This window comes from Pseudonaja textilis, chromosome 2 (genome assembly GCF_049901715.1).
Source record: "Pseudonaja textilis isolate UNSWEBS1 chromosome 2, rPseTex1.2, whole genome shotgun sequence".
NCBI lineage: Eukaryota > Metazoa > Chordata > Lepidosauria > Squamata > Elapidae > Pseudonaja > Pseudonaja textilis.
In genome coordinates this window covers 239,926,230-239,946,587 of record NC_141991.1, presented here as the reverse complement: position 1 = coordinate 239,946,587, position 20,358 = coordinate 239,926,230, and the positions used below count along the sequence as shown (strand labels likewise).

The following is a 20,358-nucleotide window of genomic DNA, read 5'->3' as shown; positions in this document are numbered from 1 at the left end:
AAAAGGTGATCACACGATCCAGGAGACTGCAATCATCATAAATGCATGCCAAGCTTCCAAATTTTGATCACATGACTGAGCGGATTCTGCAACTATCGGAAGTGGGGAAACCAGACACAAGTTACCTTTTCCAGTGCCGTCGTAACTTAGAAGTAAATGAATGGTTGTCAGTTGTTCACTAAAATGAACCGTTTTAAGTCAAGGACTACCTGTGAAGCATTCCTTAAGCTTTTCAGTTTTAGGAAAAAGAGACCAACATTGTCTGCATCCATGAATAAATTGTGTTACATTATGATAATCAGATAATCCCACCTTCTAGGATAATCAGGTAATTCGACCTTTCTATCTCATTTGATGGAAATCTGCCTTTCTTTCTTGCTTGTGTTAATATGACTTACTCATACGTTTACAATAGAAAGATTAAAACAGAAAGATTAAAACAGTTTGTTGGCCTAGTTTGGAATCAGAGAAACTGGCCAAGCCTGGCGTCCTCCTGACATTTTAATCCTGTAAGTGACAGCATTGCATTATCCCATCCAACTCTTAGTTTGTGTTTTACACACATACACACACACACACACACACACACACACAAATAGTGTGGTCTTTAGATAGATGGAGCTGCAAATGTGATTGGCATAACTGGAAAGTTTAAATGAACCCATGAGTCATTCTTCTGAAACCCATGGGTTTTTTTGGCTTATCAAAGACAGAAACGACAAAGCACACACACCCTTTCACTCCCAAGTGCCATTTCCCATTAATTTCAGGGTTACAACCGAACCTACAATCTAAGAAAATGACGCGTGGAAATATCCCTCTCAACTGAAGTGGAAGGAAATACTTCTGAATAGAAGAAGCTCTAAGAAACATCAAAGCACTTACCACTGTAAGTGGTTTTGGGGTCACCCTGACGGAACATTTTCAAAAGCGAAGGCTTCAAATCAGGATATTTTGCATTTGTGTATTCCATGTGGTCATGTGCCATTGTTCTCTGTGTGAGATGTCTCTTAGACAACATTTTTTTTTCATTTTAGAGTTGGAAGGGACCTTGAAGGTCTTCTAGTCCAACCCCCTGCTTCAGCAGGAGATCCTATACAATTTGAGACAAATGGTTGTCCAATCTCTTCTCAGAAGCCTCCAGTGATGGAACATCTACAACCTCTGAAGGCAAGTTGTTCCATTGGTTGACTGCTCTCTCTGTTTGGGATTTTCTCCTTAGTTCTAGGTTGCTTCTCTTCTTAGTTAGTTTCCATCCGTTGTTTCTTGTTCTGCCCTACTGTTACTTTTGCCCTACTGTTACTTTGTCTTTTTAGAAATTGGAACACCGCTCTCATGTCTCCTCTAGTCCTTCTTTTCATTAGGCTAAACATATCCAATTCCTGCAACCACTTTTCGTATGTTTTAGCCTCTAACCCCCAATCATTCTTGTTGCTCTTCTCTGCACTTTTTCCAGAGTCTCAAGATCTTTTTTATATTGTGGTGACCAGACCTGGATGCAGTATTCCAAGTGTGGCCTTACTTTCAACTTAATGTGTTGAAGTCTCATACAAACGTTGTCACTCAAGGTGATCATTAAACTGTTAGGAAAATGAAAGTTTCCTGTTTCAATCCAGCCTTAACCAAGCAATTAATATTCCCACATTCTGGCATTCTTCTGTATTCTTTGATTCCTCTCCAGTTTTGACCGTCTTGGTTCATTAACCATTTCCAGACTACTGACATATTTCCTGGTTCCTGGGGGTTTATTTGTGTCCGCAGCTAAACTTAAAAAAATATTGAGAGGAAATGCATAACAAAGCTTTCTACTACCCTACTGTATTCTTTCAAAGAGGCACTGGAAAGGAGACAGGAAATTATTCCATACAAGATCAAACTTCTACTCTAAGAGATCCCAGAAGGTCCACTAAAGCCACTAGGGGGAGACCTAGTCACAGAGACTACCAGCGTCTTAAATCAGATCCTGCTTACTCCTGCATAAGGCTGAATGGATTTAAATTCTGAGCATGGGTGTGTGAGGGTGTGTGGACATGACCGTGAATGATAAGGGTAGGTAGAACCTCAACTTAATTGTGCATGGAGGTTTCCAAAATTGTAAGCTCCTCTGCAGGATCCTCCCCTTGCAAAGCAGAACTACAAGGGGTCATATTCAAGTCTACTGTCAACTCATAAAATATTTCTATGGTCTTTTTAAGAGTTGCCAACAGGAAGGGAGATGGGAAAAGAGAGTTGGTTTGGCTACACCCAGACAACGCGGGACATGTTAACTCCCAATAAATCCTTTTGAAGTTTTGGAAGTTTGGCTCAGACTCATGATTTAATTGGGGTAACTGCCGGAATCCTGACGGGTACATTCTGAATAAAGTACAGGTGGTCTTCCACTTATGACCACAACTGAGCCCAACTTTTTTGTTGCTAAGTGAGACCTTTGTTAAGCGAGTTTTGCCCCATCATACGACCATTCTTGCCACAGTTGCTTAGCGAATTACTGCAATTCTTAAGTTAGTAACGTGCTTGTTAAGTGAATTTGGCTTCCCCGCTGATTTTGCTTGTCAGAAGGTCGCAAAACGTAATCACATGACCCCAGGACAATGCAACGGCCATAAATATGAGTCCGTTGCAAGCATCTGAATTTTGATCATGTGACCATGGGGATGTCACAACAGTCGTAAGTGTGAAAAATGGTCATTAGTCACTTTTTTCAATGCTGTTGTAACTTAGAACATACACTAAATGAATATTCGAGAACTACCTGTATCAGCTTAGGAAGGAAGCGACAACTTTTTGTAAACCTATTCATTATCAGTGATACCATTTTAACAATTCAATGTGAGTTGAAGCATATTCCTTGCCATTCTGGCAACTCATCCATCAAACTTTTGTATCGCTACAGGCATAAATCTCTTTTGAAATATATGCTATTTGCAATTGTTTAATATTCATACCTGGCAACAATAGGGTACCAGGTGCTTTAGAGAACACCGAAGCAAGAGAGTTCCCATCTGAAAGATATTGCCAAATAACACTCTCCAAATAGCAATCAATTGCCATCCAGCTGGAAACAATTAGAAATTGTTGTTGCATATAGCTTAAGTCATCACATTGCAAGTCTAATACATACAGATGTGTCATCCTAATCATAAAGGCTGCTTTCATACCCAGTTTTTAACAGAAAGGTGCCCAACCAAGCTGTTTAATAGTAGCTAAACAATCTGAGAAAACAAGTTATTCAATTGCTCCAACAGTCGTCTTTAGTATTCCTTGTGTAGCTCAATTGCTATTATCTCATACATTCATTGAGCTAACTTGTGTACTATGAATCAACATGGACTCACACTGGTTTACACAAAACAGTCAATAACAACAGTTAAAAAGCTGAAATAAAATATAAATAATAGCAACCAATAACTAGTCAAAGTGATAACATACAAGGAAAAATTATAATAATGAAACTGAAAACGAAAGTTTAAAAATTATAAGAAAACAAAAGAATATCAAGAAATCATAGAATAATAGGATACCTTGGAGATCTTCTAGAACAGCGGTTCTCAAACTTTTCTTCATGTTGACCCCCTTTAAAAACCTGTTCTAGATCAGTTCCTTCTCTGGGGTAGAAATCCTAATACAGTCCAGCCAAATGGCTAACCAAGTCTTTGCTTGAAAATCACCAGTGATAAGAGCATCTATAACTCCAGGAAGCAAGCTATTCCACTGCCTAAGAAAGTTTATGGCCAGGAAAGTCTTTATTCCAAATTTAGATCTCATGTACACTATTCACTGCAGAGGTGGTATTCAGCAGGTTCTGACCAGTTCTGGAGAACTGGTAGCAGAAATTCAGAGAACCAGCAAATACCCCTTCTGACTGGCCCCGCCCCCATCTATTCGCTGCCTCCAATTGGCTGGGTCTTCTTTTGTTGCCCTGCACAGGAGAATGGAGCTGGAAAGCAGGTTAGTGGAGTGGGGCGGGAATGGGATTTTGCAGTAACCTTCTCCTGGAGTGGGGTGGGAAAGGAGACTTTATAGTATCCTTCCCCTGCTATGCCCACCAAGCCATGCCCACAGAACTGGTATTAAAAATTTTGAAATTTTCCCACCACTGATCCACTGGTTCTTGTCCTGCCTTCATTACCTGTGGAAAATAAATCTATATCCTCTTCATGTTTTTGAAGACTGCTGTCATGTTTCTCCTTAGCCTTCTCTTCTTTAAGCTAAATACATCCAGTTCTTTTAAACACTCTTCATAAGATTTAGCTTCAACTCTCCATCTTCATTGTTCTTTTCTGCACTCTTTCAAGCTCCACACCTGGAACATGCTAGAAGCAGCATTCCTTTATATTGTGGTCCCAAACTGTCAGAATAGTGTAAGTTAGTACCATTTTGAGATGAACAAACTGGGAGCCTGTGAATATCAAGACCAAAGTAAATCCCAGTTATGGTCAATGGTTCTTGTGGCAATTTTTTTCATACTACCTGAAGTGTCTGGACTCACAACAATGCCTTCCCATGCATAATGTATTCTAACAGCATAACAGAAAATGTTGCCATGGGATGGATAAAGAGGCTATTTTTACTGAAGTAAGGCCATAACCAGCACATAATCTAAAGTGGAAAAGATTCTGTTTGATGCAGATAACACTTCTGCCTCTAATAGCGAATATTATTCAGATACTCTCCATCCACCCAGAAGCTATGACCTTGATCTTTTAGGGAGAGGACATCTTCTTTTGAACAGGTTGAATGCTACAGGCAGATAAACCATCCACTAACAATATATAAGAGCCAGTTTGTTGTAGTGCAGGGGTGTCAAACTTGTCAGAATATTCATGAACTGGCAGAGACATGGTAACACAAATGGGAGCTGAATTAGAAACTGAAACTTAAAGAGAGAGTCTGGGTGTGGCTTATCTCTGTGCTCTAAGCTCTGAAGCTGCAAACTTGTCTGGACTTGTCTGACTGTTCTCTGTTTGTGTTACATTGGAAAAATCTACTATTGTTATTGTACAATTTACTCATATGTTATTATGTATATAAATAACGAATCCTGCTGAATCAGTCATCTGTGTGTGCTTTCTGGATTTTATTTCTGCAATAAACTCTAACAAAACTCAAGGGACGGAACTGGCCCGTGGAATGCTTAGATCTCGTCCACAAGACACATGGAAACAGTGAAGAACCAGTCTGTGGTGCCTCTGCCAGTGAAAACGGAGCTCGGGAGAGCCGCGTGCAACCCTCCCAGGCCCCATTTTTGGCCACAATGCCTCCTGCAGCCCTCTGCCTGTTTTTGCTGGCAGAGGGCTACAGGAGGCCATTGAGGATGAAATTGGAGATTGGGAGCCCATTTTCACTGACACAAGTGCTCAGGCCGCCACAGGCGCCCCCGACACGAATGATGTCAAGCTGGCCACACCCATCCAAGCCCCCGAGGTCAAACCCAACCCTGATGCGGCCCTCAACGGAATCGAGTTTGACACCCCTGGTGTAGTGATTAAGGCATCAAGCTAGAAATCAGGATATTATTAGTTCTACTTCCACCTGAGACACAGAAACAGTTGGATGACTGGGCAAAAGTTCCTCTTTCTCAGCATCAGGAAGGAGACAGTGGCAAACCACTTCCTAAATTGTTACCAAGAAAATTGCATGGACTAGCCCAGGAAGTCACCAGAAGTCAACATTTATGAGTCAAAGGCATTTTTAAAAAAACATCAATGATATCTCTTAGTTCAAGGACCAGTGTTTTGGCTTCATGTAGTTCATTAATACAGCCAAGCACTGATTTAGACTCTGATGCTGCCTCATTCTGATCTGATAAAAAGGACCTATATTGTATATCATCAGCATATTATATTGATAACATTTCACTTTAAATCACTGGATGATTTGACATAGTGGTGCCATATAATTGCTGAACAGCCTAAGAGAGAAAATGGAATTTCACAAGAACTCACAATGAAAACCTCCAGAAGCACCATTGGAGATGGCTATCTAGATATATTCAGAACCTCTCATATCCAATAAGCTCTCCAGAAATACATCACAGAGAGATGGTTTGACCTACTGGTTAAGACACCAAGCTAGAAAAGGAGAGACTCTGTGTTCAAGTCCCACATTAGCCATGAAAACCAGCTGGGTGACTTTGGGCCAGTCACTCTTTCTTAGCCCAATCCACCTCAGAGGGTTGTTGTGGAGAAAATAGGAAGAAGGTTATTTGCAAAAAGAATAAAGGCAGGATACAAATAGATAAAGAATCATAGTTAATGGCATTACTAAGCCACAAAAAGGCTCAGGAGAATTTCATAATATCACTCTTTCCAGCAAAGATTATCCCTAATGCAGGAGTGGGATGTTACCAGTTCACACCTATTTGCTAGAACCGGTTGTTAACATTCTAAGCAGTTCGGAGAACGGTTGTTAGAAGAAATGACTGGCCTAATCCTGTAAGGAAGGCAGGAAGGAAACATTCTGGTGTTGGTTATAGAAACTGCCTCTACGTTAACCTTTATTCCATTCTTGGCAGGACTAGACTTCTTCTCTCAGGAACTTCTCTGGAGGTTTTTTTCCCTCCTTTGCTGGTACTTTGCTTGTGTGGAGTGACCATTCAAAGGTACAACAGCACTGAAAAAAGTGACTTATGACCCTTTTTCACACTTATGACTGTTGCAGCATCCCCACAGTCATGAGAGGCCAGGCGAGGAGATGTGTGCCTTGATGTGAGTGATATTGAGTTGGCCATGCCCAGCCAATAACATGACCACCAAGCCACGCCCACCAACTAAGCCATGCTCACAGAACCGGTTGTTAAAAGATTTGAATCCTATTCCTGCCCTAACGCAATTTGGTTAGTGCCAAAAGCAGATCTAAAGCTGACTGAAAGGTTCTAGAACATGGGTATCCAACCATTTGGCTTGCCTGGGCTGAATATAAAGTATATTATATAGTCCAGCAGTGGCTAACCTTTTTTGGCTCCCGTGCCAATAATTGCGCACACGCTCACTTGTGCATGCTCACATGCCGGCACCCAGAAGGCAATGTGTGCTGGGCCCCCCACACCCCCTCTGCGATTCCCCCCTCACACCGCGCATATCTGCATCTGTGTGCGCGATTCACCCTACAAACAGCATGTCTGCGCATGCACGCACGATCTCCTCATGCATAGCACATTCCTACGCACACAGGGTTAACGGAGGGGCAGTTTCTGTAAGCAACACCAGAATGTTTCCTTCCTGCCTTCCTTACAGGATTAGGCCAGTGATTTCTTCTCACAACCGGTTCTCTGAACTGCTTAAAATGTTAACAACCGGTTCTAGCAAATAGGTGCAAACTGGTAGCATCCCACCCCTGCTCTGGATGTCACTTCCGGCACACGTTCACCAACACAGATATAGTCAATGTATATAAATATCTGTAAAAATCACATAACAAAGTTAAAAGTTTACGATCTTGTGGGCGACAATGTTACTAGCTGTCCAGGTGCTGCATATAGCCCATGGGTCATGAGTTGGGCACACCTTTTCTAGAACGTCATGTCAGTCAACAGTGTCTGGAACTGACGAGTATGCACTCTCTTGAACAGCCTGCCCATATTATACTTATGAAGAACTTTTGGGTTGTTGAGACTGGAAGACTCTTTCATATAACCTCCTAGCCTTAGCTGAACAATTCTTCCTAGCAGAAGCAATAAGATCAAATGTCAAACAAACAGGTGATCAGCTGAACCATTGGAGTACCTTATCTTCCTCAGGCATTAGAACCTGGAAGCATCTGACCAGACTTTGCCCACAACATTTCTGAAGAATGACTAGCCAAAGCTGCAGAACCTACTCTTGGGTATAATATAAACATTTTTACATTGATGAACTGGTTAACACATGCTGAATGGGGTTACGCTATTGCTGGGCCTTAAAACTTGCTAGTAGGTCACATTAACTTGCAATATGATAGTATTGGGCTAAATTTTTTTTAAAGGAAACCTTGCAGGAACAAAGTCATAATGTGACTTAGCTAATTGCATTCAATTAGCATAGGCATTTCTTTGCAACCTTTCATTTTGAATGGCATTTTGTGGATTTAGTCATATGAAATGACAATCAATTTTTAAAGTGACATAATCACTTTACGTCACTGCAGGTCCATTACTTTTTCAACTCCGTACAATTCTTTGCAACATGGGTTAAAACAGCAAGAACTGGCTCTGACAGATATCACTGCCTATGATGATGTACGAAAGTTTATTTTGCACCTGAATGCATTGGCAAAAACTTCCAGTTCTGCTGTTTATTGAAAACTAACTGAAGTAATTACTATGTGAGTAATCCCACAAAACCTCAGAAGAAACACTGATTGCCCAACTCATAACCTCACAATTTCAAAATATGACATTTCTGGGAACAGAAATGTCCAAAATTGAATTAACTGCTTTTTCCTGTTTCTGAACAAAATAGTTTTCAGTCAGAAACCTTGCCATCTAAATTTGGAGAAAAAAAATAATGCACATTTGTGTGCATTTTACAAAACGCGTGGTTAGTATACATCAAAGTTGCTCTGTTCTTTATGAAAGTTTATCTCTGACTTTTAAACTGAATTTCTAGTCTATAAATAAGATCCAATTTTATATAGCAAGAAAGATAATAAAAGGCTATTCAATGAAGAGCCTTAGAAGATGCTAATCTACACAGTAGTCGATATTTTAGAGTTCAGTAAAAGTTAATTTAAAACCAGCATGTGTAACGTTCAAATCTAAAAATTCCCCTATGCACAAGATTCTTTCAGTAAGGTTTCAAAAAATTCAAGGAGCAATTCATGAATGAGATGGCCACTTTCTAGAGAGATCATCAAAGCATTCTTATGTTGCAGTAATGACATGTTAGCTAGGGCTAACCATGACTCACTTTTTTGAGAGATGGATGCTTATACTAGAGAGAGGGAAAGAGAGGGAGGGAGGGAGAGGGAGAGAGATGGTAGCTTCTTTAGGGAAGTTTCCAAATAGCATGAGTAATGAAGTGAGCCTGAGACTTGGTTCATACAATGTACTTCCTTAATGTTAATGGTTTGGTTTTTTTGGCTTAGCATATTGTGTGATTCCAGTACTATGATTTGTAAACCATAGTTTGAGTTAACATGCTGTGTGCAGTCAACTGTAATTTATTTAACAAATTATGACTACCTAATGTCCATATATTAATGCAATATAATTCCTGGTGCAAAAGCCATACCTGAGCGTTCCGTTGCTGTCCTTTCTTGTGTCTGCTTTCCCAGGTAGACCAGACACGAAACACAACCAGATGAGCTGATTCTACTTTATTTCAAAACTACATTAACAGAATCTTGCAAGTCTGGGAGTACAAATCTCCCATCATCTCTTCAAGCCCGAGAAGCTAGGACAGAGATCTCCAAACTTGGCAACTTTAAGACTTGTAGACTTCAGTCCACAAGTCTTAAAGTTACCAAGTTTGGGGACCCCTGAGCTAGGAAGATGCTCTTCTGAGCCTCTTTTTCTCCACTCATTATGAAGTTACGGGCTACGCTCTTTCTTACTTGAGCATTCTGTTTACTCCATCTCTCAAAGTCATTTTCACATACTATTAGACTTGCTTACAGTTCTGCCGGTGGCAGTGGTGGGTACAGAGCACAGATTTAGATGACTCTTTAAGATGAAGGGAGAAAGGGAAAGGATGGGAGGGGGGGAATAGAATAAAAAAGTACATTTAAAAGCAGACGATATCTTTTTGTGACAGTCTGTAAGGTTCATTTCTCTCCGTTAGATCAGATCTACTCCGCTTTTCCATTATATTTAAGTTACCCTATATCATTTACACAATTTGTCTCTGAATAAGCCAATTGTACCAAGAATCCCAGTTGTTGTAAAATGTTGAGGACTCTTTGTTTTTTAGGGCTATAGTTAGTTTATCCATTTCAGAACACTCACATATTTTCTGAATAACCATTTGCTCTGTAGGTGTATGGGGTGATTTCCAACATTGAGCAAACGTTAGTCTAGCCACAGTTAAGATATGAATTATTATATATTTTGTCTTTTTGGATAGATATCTGTTAGAGATCCCTAACAGGAAGAACTCTGGTTTATAGTCTATTTGTTCTTTAGTTATCTCCTCCAACCATTTTCTAATTTTTTGCCAAAATTTTTGAGTAGCTTTACAGGACCACCACATGTGGAAGAAAGTTCCTTCTGTACTTTTACATTTCCAACACTTTAGGCTCATATTAGGGTTCATCTTCGCCAGCCTCGAAGGGGACAAGTGCCATCTATATAACATTTTATATATATTTTCTTTGTACGCCGCCGATTTCGTAAACTTGATATTTCTATTCCAAATCTTTTCCCATTCTGTTAATGTAATGCTTCTTCCAATATTCCTACTCCACGCTATCATGTTCCCTTTCACTATCTCTTGCTCTAATTCTACCTCCAGTAAGTATTTATAAAATTTAGAAATATTCTTTTTATTTGATCCTAATAAGATTTTGTCTAAATATTGCAATTTGCTATAGATTCCAAACTTGTTTAGAGTACAAACTCTTGTTTGTATCTGCTATGGATTTGTATGTATAACCACTGGTCTATTTTGAATCCCTGTTCCTGTAAACCCTGTCGAGTTCTTAATTTTCCTAGTGGGTCTAATAAATCTTTATATTTAATCATTTTTGTTATATCCAAATTGTTGGGATGTACCATTGCCTCCATTGTTGAAAGCCAGATCGGAATTTTTAGATAGTGTTTTTTGCATATTTTTTCCAATTAGTTAATAATGAGTCTCTAATAAGGTGTCTGTGAAAGGTGTCTGAAAATACGACTGTTTAATTTTCCCCACTCCCCATAGAAATGCGTGCCACCCTCTCTGAAGGTCATGCCCTTCTAGAGCTAGAGTTCTTTTATTGAGTAGATTCACCCAGTCTTTTAACCATAATAAAATGGCTGCCAAATAATATAATTCCCAATTTGGGAGCGCTAGCCCCCCTCTACTTTTTGCGTCTCGTAAGGCCTTAATATTAACCCTGGCTTTTTTCTCTCACCAAATAAATTTAAGTGTTAACCTATTTATGTCTTCAAAAAAAATTTTTGGTAACTTAATTGGAATTGTCTGGAATAAATAAAGAAATTTTGGTAGAATGTTCATTTTGATCGTGGCAATCCTGCCCAGTAGGGAAAGCTGCAGCTTGTTCCAGGATTCTAGGTCTTTCTTGATTTGTTGGAGTAATTTATTGTAATTATTCTCTTTAAGCGATTTACCTTGTGGTGTTAGCCATATGCCTAAGTATTTGACCTTTTTTGTTACCTGTATCCCTATAATTTTTTCTAATTCTTTCCTCTGGGTCTCTGTTAAATTTTTGGTCATTAGTTTTGTCTTCTTTCTGTTAATCTTTAATCCTGCTACTGAACCAAATTGTTCTAATTCTTTTATTAAATTATGTCCTTTTTCCATAGGTTCCTCTAAGAAGAAAACCATGTCATCTGCGAACACTTGTAGTTTATATTCCTCTGCTTTGACCTTACTCCTTTAATTTCAGGATTTTGTCCTATCCGCGTTAAAAGTTATTCTAAAGCAAATATAAATAGGAGGGGTGAGAGAGGACAACCCTGTCTGACACCCTTTTCAATATTTATTGGACCTGTTTGTTCACCGTTGATTAGTATGTTAGCCTGTTGGGTGTTATAAATTGTTGTTATAATGTTCTCGAATTTAGTGCTTGACATCTCTTCTTTGTGTCAGCCCCTGAGATATTGAAACACTGCTATCACATCACCCCTAGTCCTTCTTTTCATTAAACTAGACATACCCAGTTCCTGCAGCCGTTCTTTGTATGTTTATCCTCCAATCCCCTAATCATCTTTGTTGCTCTTCTCTGCACTCTTTCTAGAGTCTTGACATCTTTTTTACATTGTGATGACCGAAACTGGACGCAATATTCCACATGTGGTCTTACCAAGGCATTATAAAGTGGCACTAACATTTCATGTAATCTTGATACTATCCCTCTGTTAATGCAGCCTAGGACTGCATTGGCTCATATTTAAGTGATTGTCCACTAGGACTCCAAGATCCCTGTGGCAGTTAGTACTATTGTACATCCCTAATCAGGTTCTCTATCACTGATTTATCATTTTGTATTTATTCTAATGTAATTTCTTCTTGCTCCTTGTCCAAATATAAGCTGCAGGGTTTTTTTTCTCTTACTGAGATCACTCTGAAAATAATAAGGCAAACTTGGCTTGCCTACTCTAGAATATAGATATTTTGGGACTGTAACTCCCAGAATTCCCACCCCAAAACCAATAGCATCAAGATGGAGAAGGCAGATATCAGGGATGGAGATCAACATTAAATGAAAAAAAAAAAGACTTATCTGTTCTTTTAATTAACACTAATTTAAATAATGCAGTAAGTTCTAGTTTGAGGATTTGAGTTACTGTTGAAGATTTTGCGGGGAAATCACTCACTTTCCTCTCTCAATAAAAGAGATACAAACCTTTCTCTAGACAGACGTTCACTACAGCCTGATCCAACAGCCACGAAACTGAAAGCAATTTTAATAATGTGTTTGACGGGAATTCTCTTTTTAAAATTGCAAGGAAAATCCTAAATTACTGCTGTTCCATTTAACCAAGAAATTAAAGTATGTTAAGATAGTGCCCTCCTAAGGCCAAGAAGTGTAAATATATCTATAAAAGACTCAGTCCAAGTGCACTGCAGTCTCAGAGAAGTTTATAATTTAAAAAAAAATGGCCTGATAGAAGGCAACAGTAATAAGAAGCCACCGGATAGCTAATATACTGCATTTCTTCCTTCATTCCCTTGCTACACTCATTTTTAAAAGGGGGAGGAACAGGGAGGGGGCGGGAAACATAAGATACCCACAGCAGTGGCTCTAAGCCTAGAGTGCCAAATCAAATAATTAGAAAGCATAAGTGCCAAATCAAATAATTAGAAAGCATAAGTGCCAAATCAAATAATTAGAAAGCAAAGCTGTTCAAACAGGAAGGACTTTATCCCATAAGCATACAAGCAATCCCTTCTTTCGAACTGCTTATATTTTTCCCCCTGTTCCTGCACCTGAAGCAAGCTAAGGAAAGAACGGAAAAAAATAGATAGAAAGAAGATAATAAACACCCACAGCGGTTCTCCTATTGAAATGAATCCTACGTAGAGATTTCCACTTTCCTACTTTTTAATGGATGCACGTATCGGACCCACTTGGTATATTTCAAGGTTTAATCCATGTGAGTTGGAATGAGGCTTGGTGAAAAGTTCCTTGAGATGTTGAATACTTTTCCTCCTACCAACAGAGATTTTTCAAGTTAAGCCGAAATACAGAAAGCCAAACATGTTTACCATCTAGAAAAGTCGTTGATTCTAGTACTTCTTAGCTCCACCTCCATCTGCTTGGGATTTGTAGCCCTGTTCATTCAGAATGTCTCCTTGTGCTCCATACCCCACATGCAGAGGTGATGTTTAGAAAAATCTTGCATATCTGCAAAGATTCCCCATAGTTGAAGATCTTGAGGAGTCCTTGTTCATGCAAAAGAATTTTCATGAATATGGATTAATTCCACTCCAATTACTCATCCCTCCATACCTGCTACAGGGCTGAAAGCTGCAGCAAAACATAGGGGACTGGAAGCTAAAACATATGAAGAACAGTTGCAGGGTATGTCTCGTCTAGTGGAAAAAAAACACTAGGAGTGAACATGTTAGCAGTGTTCTAATATCTAAGGAGCTGCCACAAAGAAGAGAGGTCAATCTATTATCCAAAGCACCTGAAGGCAAGACAAGAAGCAATGGTTGGAAACTAACCAAGGAGAGAAGCAACCTAGAACTAAGGAAAATTTCCTGACAGTGAGAACGATTAATCAGTGGAACAACTTGCCTCCAGAAGTTGTGAATGCTCCAAAACTGGAAGCTTTTTAAGAGCTTTATCTGAAATGGTATACTGTAGGGTTAACTGACTGAGCTGGAAGTTGAACTAGAAGATCTCCAAGATTCCTTCCAACTCTGTTATTCAGTTAGGGCTAACATGAAGAGAGCCTCCTTCTTGTCTGCCTGCATTTCATCTATGGTTTGTTATTATTTGGACCTCCTACTGATTCAGGATGTCTCTCGGCAGTATCTTCCTCAGCAAACGTAAGACAATAGTCTCCATTCCACCACATGCTGTCAATTGACAGAAAAATCATGTTTCTTTCTTAAATACAGTATTCCCATACTTATATTCTTCAGTGGAGTTCATGTGTGCCATCAAGAAATGTCTACTAGAATAACAGTCTTCTCCATCCAGCCCTTCAGTTATGCGAGTCTCTGCAACAACATCATTGACAATAACTCATTACAGATGCACAAGTTCTCAACTGAAGCACTGATGCTTCTAAAACGCTATTGTTATTGCTATATAAATCTGAAAACCAATAAAAAAATGATTTCACTTGGATTCAGAAGAATTCACTTGCACACTTTCTACAGATGATCCAAGTTCTCTGGAACATTTTTCTTCTTCTTCAAGAAACAGATATGAAGATTTTGTTTTCGAAGCAATCATACCAGTTGCTGGTTAAGCTAAGAACTGAATGTAGGTTTTCTTCATATAGATATTTCACTGTTAGCTATTTGGGTAACCCTTCTGAAACCTGAGTTTGTCAGATGAGAGCCTGTGGATACACTCCACATTCAGTTAGTTATTCCCAAGACAGCAAGCACATATTTACTGTGAAAAATTATAATGTGTGATCAGTTTAGTTAGAGCTTAATGTCAACCTAGCCATTGCATTTGGCAAGCCATGGTACAAAGTATAACTCCAAACATTAAACACATCAAAGAAAACTATGATTGGATGAATATATCACATTAAAGAATGTATTGCATTAATTATGATTTATTCAACCAACCATAATGACCCAATTCACAGATAATGCTAATCCATAAATCACAGTTTACAGACTGTAAAATGGCTTGAATCACAAATTAGACTAATCTGTTTGTTGTGATGTACTGTTTGAAGCAGCTTCATTGCTAACATTTCATGGAGAGGTGGAGGGAGGTATCTTTTCACAGAAAATGAAATATGCCTTGATTCAAGCTATACAGAGACACCATGGATTCATGAAACCTGATGAGCTTCATTCTGTGGACCACTACTTGGTTATCTGTCCCTTCCATTCCTCTTTCTGCAACAAGCTGGTTATATGTGGTGTTCCTGCTGCATTAAGTTATACTTTCCTGAGTTGGATAATCCTCAAATGGGTTGGATTCTCAAATTCCTAGTTATTGTGCCATGCTGGCTAAGAATTCTGGATGCCATGACTCCAATACATTGCTGTATCAGGCTGGGAAAGATTACTTTAAGCTAGGTTTGGTTTATTGAGTGACTAATAATTGATTGGGTACATCCAACCAACTAGCCAAAATGTATCAAATCACACTTCAGCTTGGGGTGATTTGTAAACTTCATTTTACATACACACGTTCACCTCTTCTAATCTCAAAGAAAAACCATCTTCTTTCTGACTAATTCTTTAAGCAATCAAAACATTGCTGAAAAATATCCAAATAAATTTGGATCCTTCAAGCAATCAAAGCATTACTGAAAAGAATCCAAATAAATATCCAACCATTCCAACTCTGGGAGCGGCAAACAACCGCTGACTCCATCATTAACGGCAACAGATGCAGGAGTCCAAAATAAGCAAGCAAGCAAAGAAGAAGAAGAAGGGGAATTAAGCTATTGTTTGGGGGGATTTGATACTCTTCCCCGTGCATCTTTTCTTCTTGCAAACCAACAGGACAGAGGCAGGTGTTCCATTTTCCCAAGCAATTTCTCTCTGTGCAACATTTGGCTTGGCAGCCAATGCTTAAAATCCCACCAACAAAAGTGTGTTAATCCTTCCCTGATTCTTAGTGGGCTTAATACCAGCCAGAACAGAGATATTTGGAAGCCAAATTGACTGCTCACTCCCTATTTCTGGTATTTGGCAAGTTCAAACTCCTGTTCGGTTCCTTTAGGAGACTTAGTTTCCAGGCTTAGTTTTCATCAAACACCTGCACCAACTGTTTATCCCAATATAATAACTCAATACTAAAGACAATCTTAAGGAAGCTGAAAGGTGATTTTTCGCGAGCGTATCTGCCAACACGCTCTACAAAGAGGGTTAGTCCAATAAACTCGGCAGTCCAGTAAAAACACATATCCACTGCTTATCTCTTCTTTTAAAGTCTGCTCCAAAGAAAGACAAATCCACTGGCTCCACATGTTCCATATTTACATTGCTCCTTTCCTTTTTCTTTAAACAACACTGTGATTTGTATCATTCTGCACAATTTATTGTAGCTCTACTCATTAGCCAAGAAGTACATAAGGCTTGACCAGAGGTAAATGACAGTGGGCCAGAAAAGCTCTTAAGCCTCACTTCAAATGTTGGCAGCACAAACAGGCAACATTTTCTGACCAAAGAAGATAAAAAAATCAGTGCAATAAGTCCCTGATAAGTTTTATATATCTATTTTAGTCAGGCCACAACTACCATAAAAACAATAAAACATTCCCATGCACCCACCCCCAAAAGCTCTAGCTCTCTGCAGAGGCCTCACTGCTTCAGTATTCTTGGGGGTTACAGTGTGGTTTTATAGAAGGAAAAAGGACATTGGATTGTCCCTGTATCTAAAAATCCACCTGGGATTCCAGTAGTCTTACCATTAGGTTGGGTAATGCTGGCTTTGTTCTAGCTGGTATCTTCTATATTGCTGTGGGTTGCGCTTCCCATCATCTCCACACAGAGAAACGTGATCTAAAGAATTCCCCATTAACGTGAAATCCCAAAATACCAATGATTTATTCTTATACAGGTAGTCCTCCGGTTACAACCACAACTGGGGCCAAATTTTCCATTGCTGAGCAAGAAGGTTGTTAAGTGAATTTTGCCCCATTTTACAATCTTTATTGACTCAGTTGTTAGGTGAATCACTGCAGTTGTTAAGTTGGTGACGTAGTTGGTCAATGAACCTGGCTTCCCCATTGATTGTGCTTGTCAGAAACTCGCAAAAAGTGATCCCATGATCCCGGAACACTGCAACCATCATAACTATGAACCAGTTGCCGAGCAGCCAAATTTTAATCACGTGACCATGGGGACGCTACAATAGTCGTAAGTGTGAAAAATGGTCTTAACTCCCTCTTTTCAGTGCCGTTGTAACTTCCAACAGTCACCAAATGAATGACTGTAAGTGGAGAACTACCTGTATCTTCCATACTGCTCGACTACATTTCCCATCATCCCAATGCAGAAAAACGTGATCTAAAACAGGGGTGTCTAACTCACATCATCACGGCAGCATCACATGATGTATCGGAACTCCCCCCCTTCGCTAAATCGGATGTGGGCGTGGCCAGTGCGTGATGCATCTGTCCTATAGGCTGGGAGCTTGACTGCCCCAATCTAAAGAATCCCACTGAGGTCCCATTAAACTAAAATCAAAAAGCCAAAGATTTAGTCTTATATTTTGCTGTAAACACCAGAACAATTGGATTGTCAAGTCTTGGGCTGCTTCTGAATCAGCTGCATTTCCAATTACGCAATTTGAATCGCTCTTATTTACATTAGATGACTTACAGAACCCAGAGATGTACAGATTCTGAGCATGAACTCAAGTTTCCTTACAGCCATCAGTGCGATTAAACTTTGGATTAGAAAATTAAATGAATTTTGCTCACTGTGAAAGAATACAGAGAATCAAACCAATCCCATTTCCAAGCATTAGAAGCTATAGTGTCAATCAGAACAGCTTCAAGACAAACAGAAGGAAGCATGGTAAAACTGCCAGGAGCTGCAATTTACCAATATCTGGAAGATTTCACTATGAGCATCCATATCAGTCTTGAAGTATTCTTCATCCCGTCTTACCTTGCACCACCAATATCCACTCCAACCATTAGCTGGCCATTCAGCGAAAGGATCTCGTCTCGCAAGCGAACTCTTCCACATTTCCCTGCCGGACTGTTTTTTTTCAAATCAGTGACCCAAATGCTTCCAACGTCAAGCACTGGGCCTTTATGTCCCCTCTTTCTTCTCCCCATTCTCCTTTTTTCACCATAATCCCCGAAAGCAGGGATATTGCCAAAACTTAGGCCAAGCGGCTCCGTCGTTTCTGGGTCCTTGGTTAAGTAAACCGTACAGATTTCCATATCCACAGGACCGGGGCTGTAGTGTCGCTTGCCCTCTTCCATTGGGAAGTTCAACTGGATGTACTCTCTCAGCTTCTTAATGGCCGAATGACAAAGGCTGTGCTCAGGTTCCTCAGCTTCCAGTTTCAGGTGGCCCTGCAGCCATCGATAAAGGATGGGAAGAAACAGCATCGCGTTTTCTGGAGTGATGGGCATTGTGGTCATGCCAGGATTCCATTATGTCAAGAAATGGTTCTTCTTCAATGGGGTCAGATCAATGTTCCTTTCCAAGCCAAGGTTGTTAGGTGCTTTTTTCACAGCCATCTTGATAGGACCAAGAAAATGCAGGAAAAAGACACACAAGGACAGCCAAAATTAAAAAAAATAAATAATAATAGTAATAATGGCTTCTTCTTCCACTCCCACTTTGGCCAGGACAACAGAGGGCCTTTATGAAAAGGAATGAAGACTGTTGCTCTGGGATCCATAGCAAGAGAACAAAGGAAGAGACCAGAATTTCATGCTTGCCTCCTTTTACAGCTGTCCACACAGAAATGTATGATCACCAGCCTGGAATTTCTCCTCCACACTCACCAACACCTGCTTGACCTAGAAAAAGGGAAACAGCCCAATTAAAACCATAAATCTGTTTCAGATGCAGGATTAGAAGCTTATCTGCAATGCTTAATAATGAGAAGATTTCGCCTAAGATTATTTTGTTTCTTTGGTTAATTCTATAATCTGTTCATTTTGCTTTCTGTTAACTTATGTGGGTTATTCATTATTTACTACAAGGACTGCAGGCAGGAAGAAGAGGAGGCATCAAAGACAAATTTATAATTATGCAGATAGTTTCACAGACAGAGGCACACTTTACAGTTAACCTCTTCATCTCCATAGGATAAAAAAGGAAGGAAGGAAAGAAGGAAGGTATTTCTTTTATGTCTTTTAATCTTGGGAAGGAAGGAAGGAAGGAAGGAAGGAAGGAAGGAAGGAAGGAAGGAAGGAAGGAAGGAAGGAAGGGTCTTTTAATCTTGAATATTTATGCTCAAATTCTCCTTGTTTTTCAGACTGGTATAGTGGTTAAGATGCTGGCCTAGAAACCAGAAGTCTGTGAGTTCTAGTCTTGCCTTAGACATGAATGCCAGCTGGGTGACTTTGAGCCAGTCCTTCTCTCTCAGCCCTATCCACCTCACAGGATAGTTGCTATGGGGAATAGGAGACGGAAAGAGTATTATGTATGTTTGCTGCTTTGAGTAGTATATAATGTAATAACGCCAAAATAAAACTATTAAGTAAAATATTCTTTTTAAAAAAACCAAAACTCAGTTTAGATACCAATAAATGTTAACGTTTTGTCCAAGATTCAAAGTTTTTAAAAGTTTTTAAAAGAGCATCTCAAGAAAATGCAGCCTTTTGCCAAGTTCATCCATTGTACTGAATCACAAAACAACACTTCATTTCATTTCGGTTGAACTCAGACATTCTGATTTTCAGGCAATTGATTATGGATTAGTGTGACATACAAAAGCAAGCCATTCACACATGTCACCATGCCATGGTTTGAGAATTTCTGCCCTGGACAAGGGGTTGAACTAGACCTCCATGGTCTTTTCCAACCGTATGATTGCATGATCAATCATGGTTTATTGAGTAAGCTACAATTGGGTTTGAACATACAATATCCTAAGTCATACCTCATGACAGACACACTATATTGCTTAGATATTAAGCCAAAATACAAAAATGCCACTTTACAGGTCGGCTTGGTTCACTGTACAAACTCAGTTATTTAATAATGACAGTTTTCAAGTCAAACTTGTTCTCTCCTCTCTTTTCATTATTATTAATTTACATGCCATTCAACTCTCAGCAATTTTTAATTGTTGTTAATGTTAATGACTGAACAGTTTCATAAAAGTGTATGATTTTCTTCCAAGTCTTTAAATGTTTTATTCTGTGGCTAGATTCCTAATCCAATGTGTGTAAAATAATGAATGAATGGCCTAAAAAAATCTGCCCAGTTGGTTTTGAATCTGAAAAATGATACTCTATATAGATATCTTATGAAGTCAGAATTGCCATCAAATCTCTCTTAAAATGGTTTCTTAAGAAGGGTGGAGTGAAATACTCAAGAATATTATACAAATATTTTTCCGGATTCACTTATCAAATGTGTCCTACAACATTTTGGG

General features: G+C 39.3%; 1 protein-coding gene across 2 annotated transcripts in view; it reads right to left on the bottom strand.

The window, feature by feature from the left end:
• Positions 1 to 18,512, bottom strand: part of PDZD2 (PDZ domain containing 2) — a 202,250-nt gene extending 183,738 nt beyond the window's left edge. For both annotated transcript variants that reach the window (XM_026715483.2, XM_087927407.1), the window contains exon 1: positions 17,904 to 18,512. In XM_026715483.2, coding sequence (XP_026571268.2) covers positions 17,904 to 18,388 — 485 coding nt within the window. In that variant the 5' untranslated portion in view covers positions 18,389 to 18,512. The remainder of the gene's footprint in view (positions 1 to 17,903) is intronic.
• Positions 18,513 to 20,358: the final 1,846 nt, after the last annotated feature.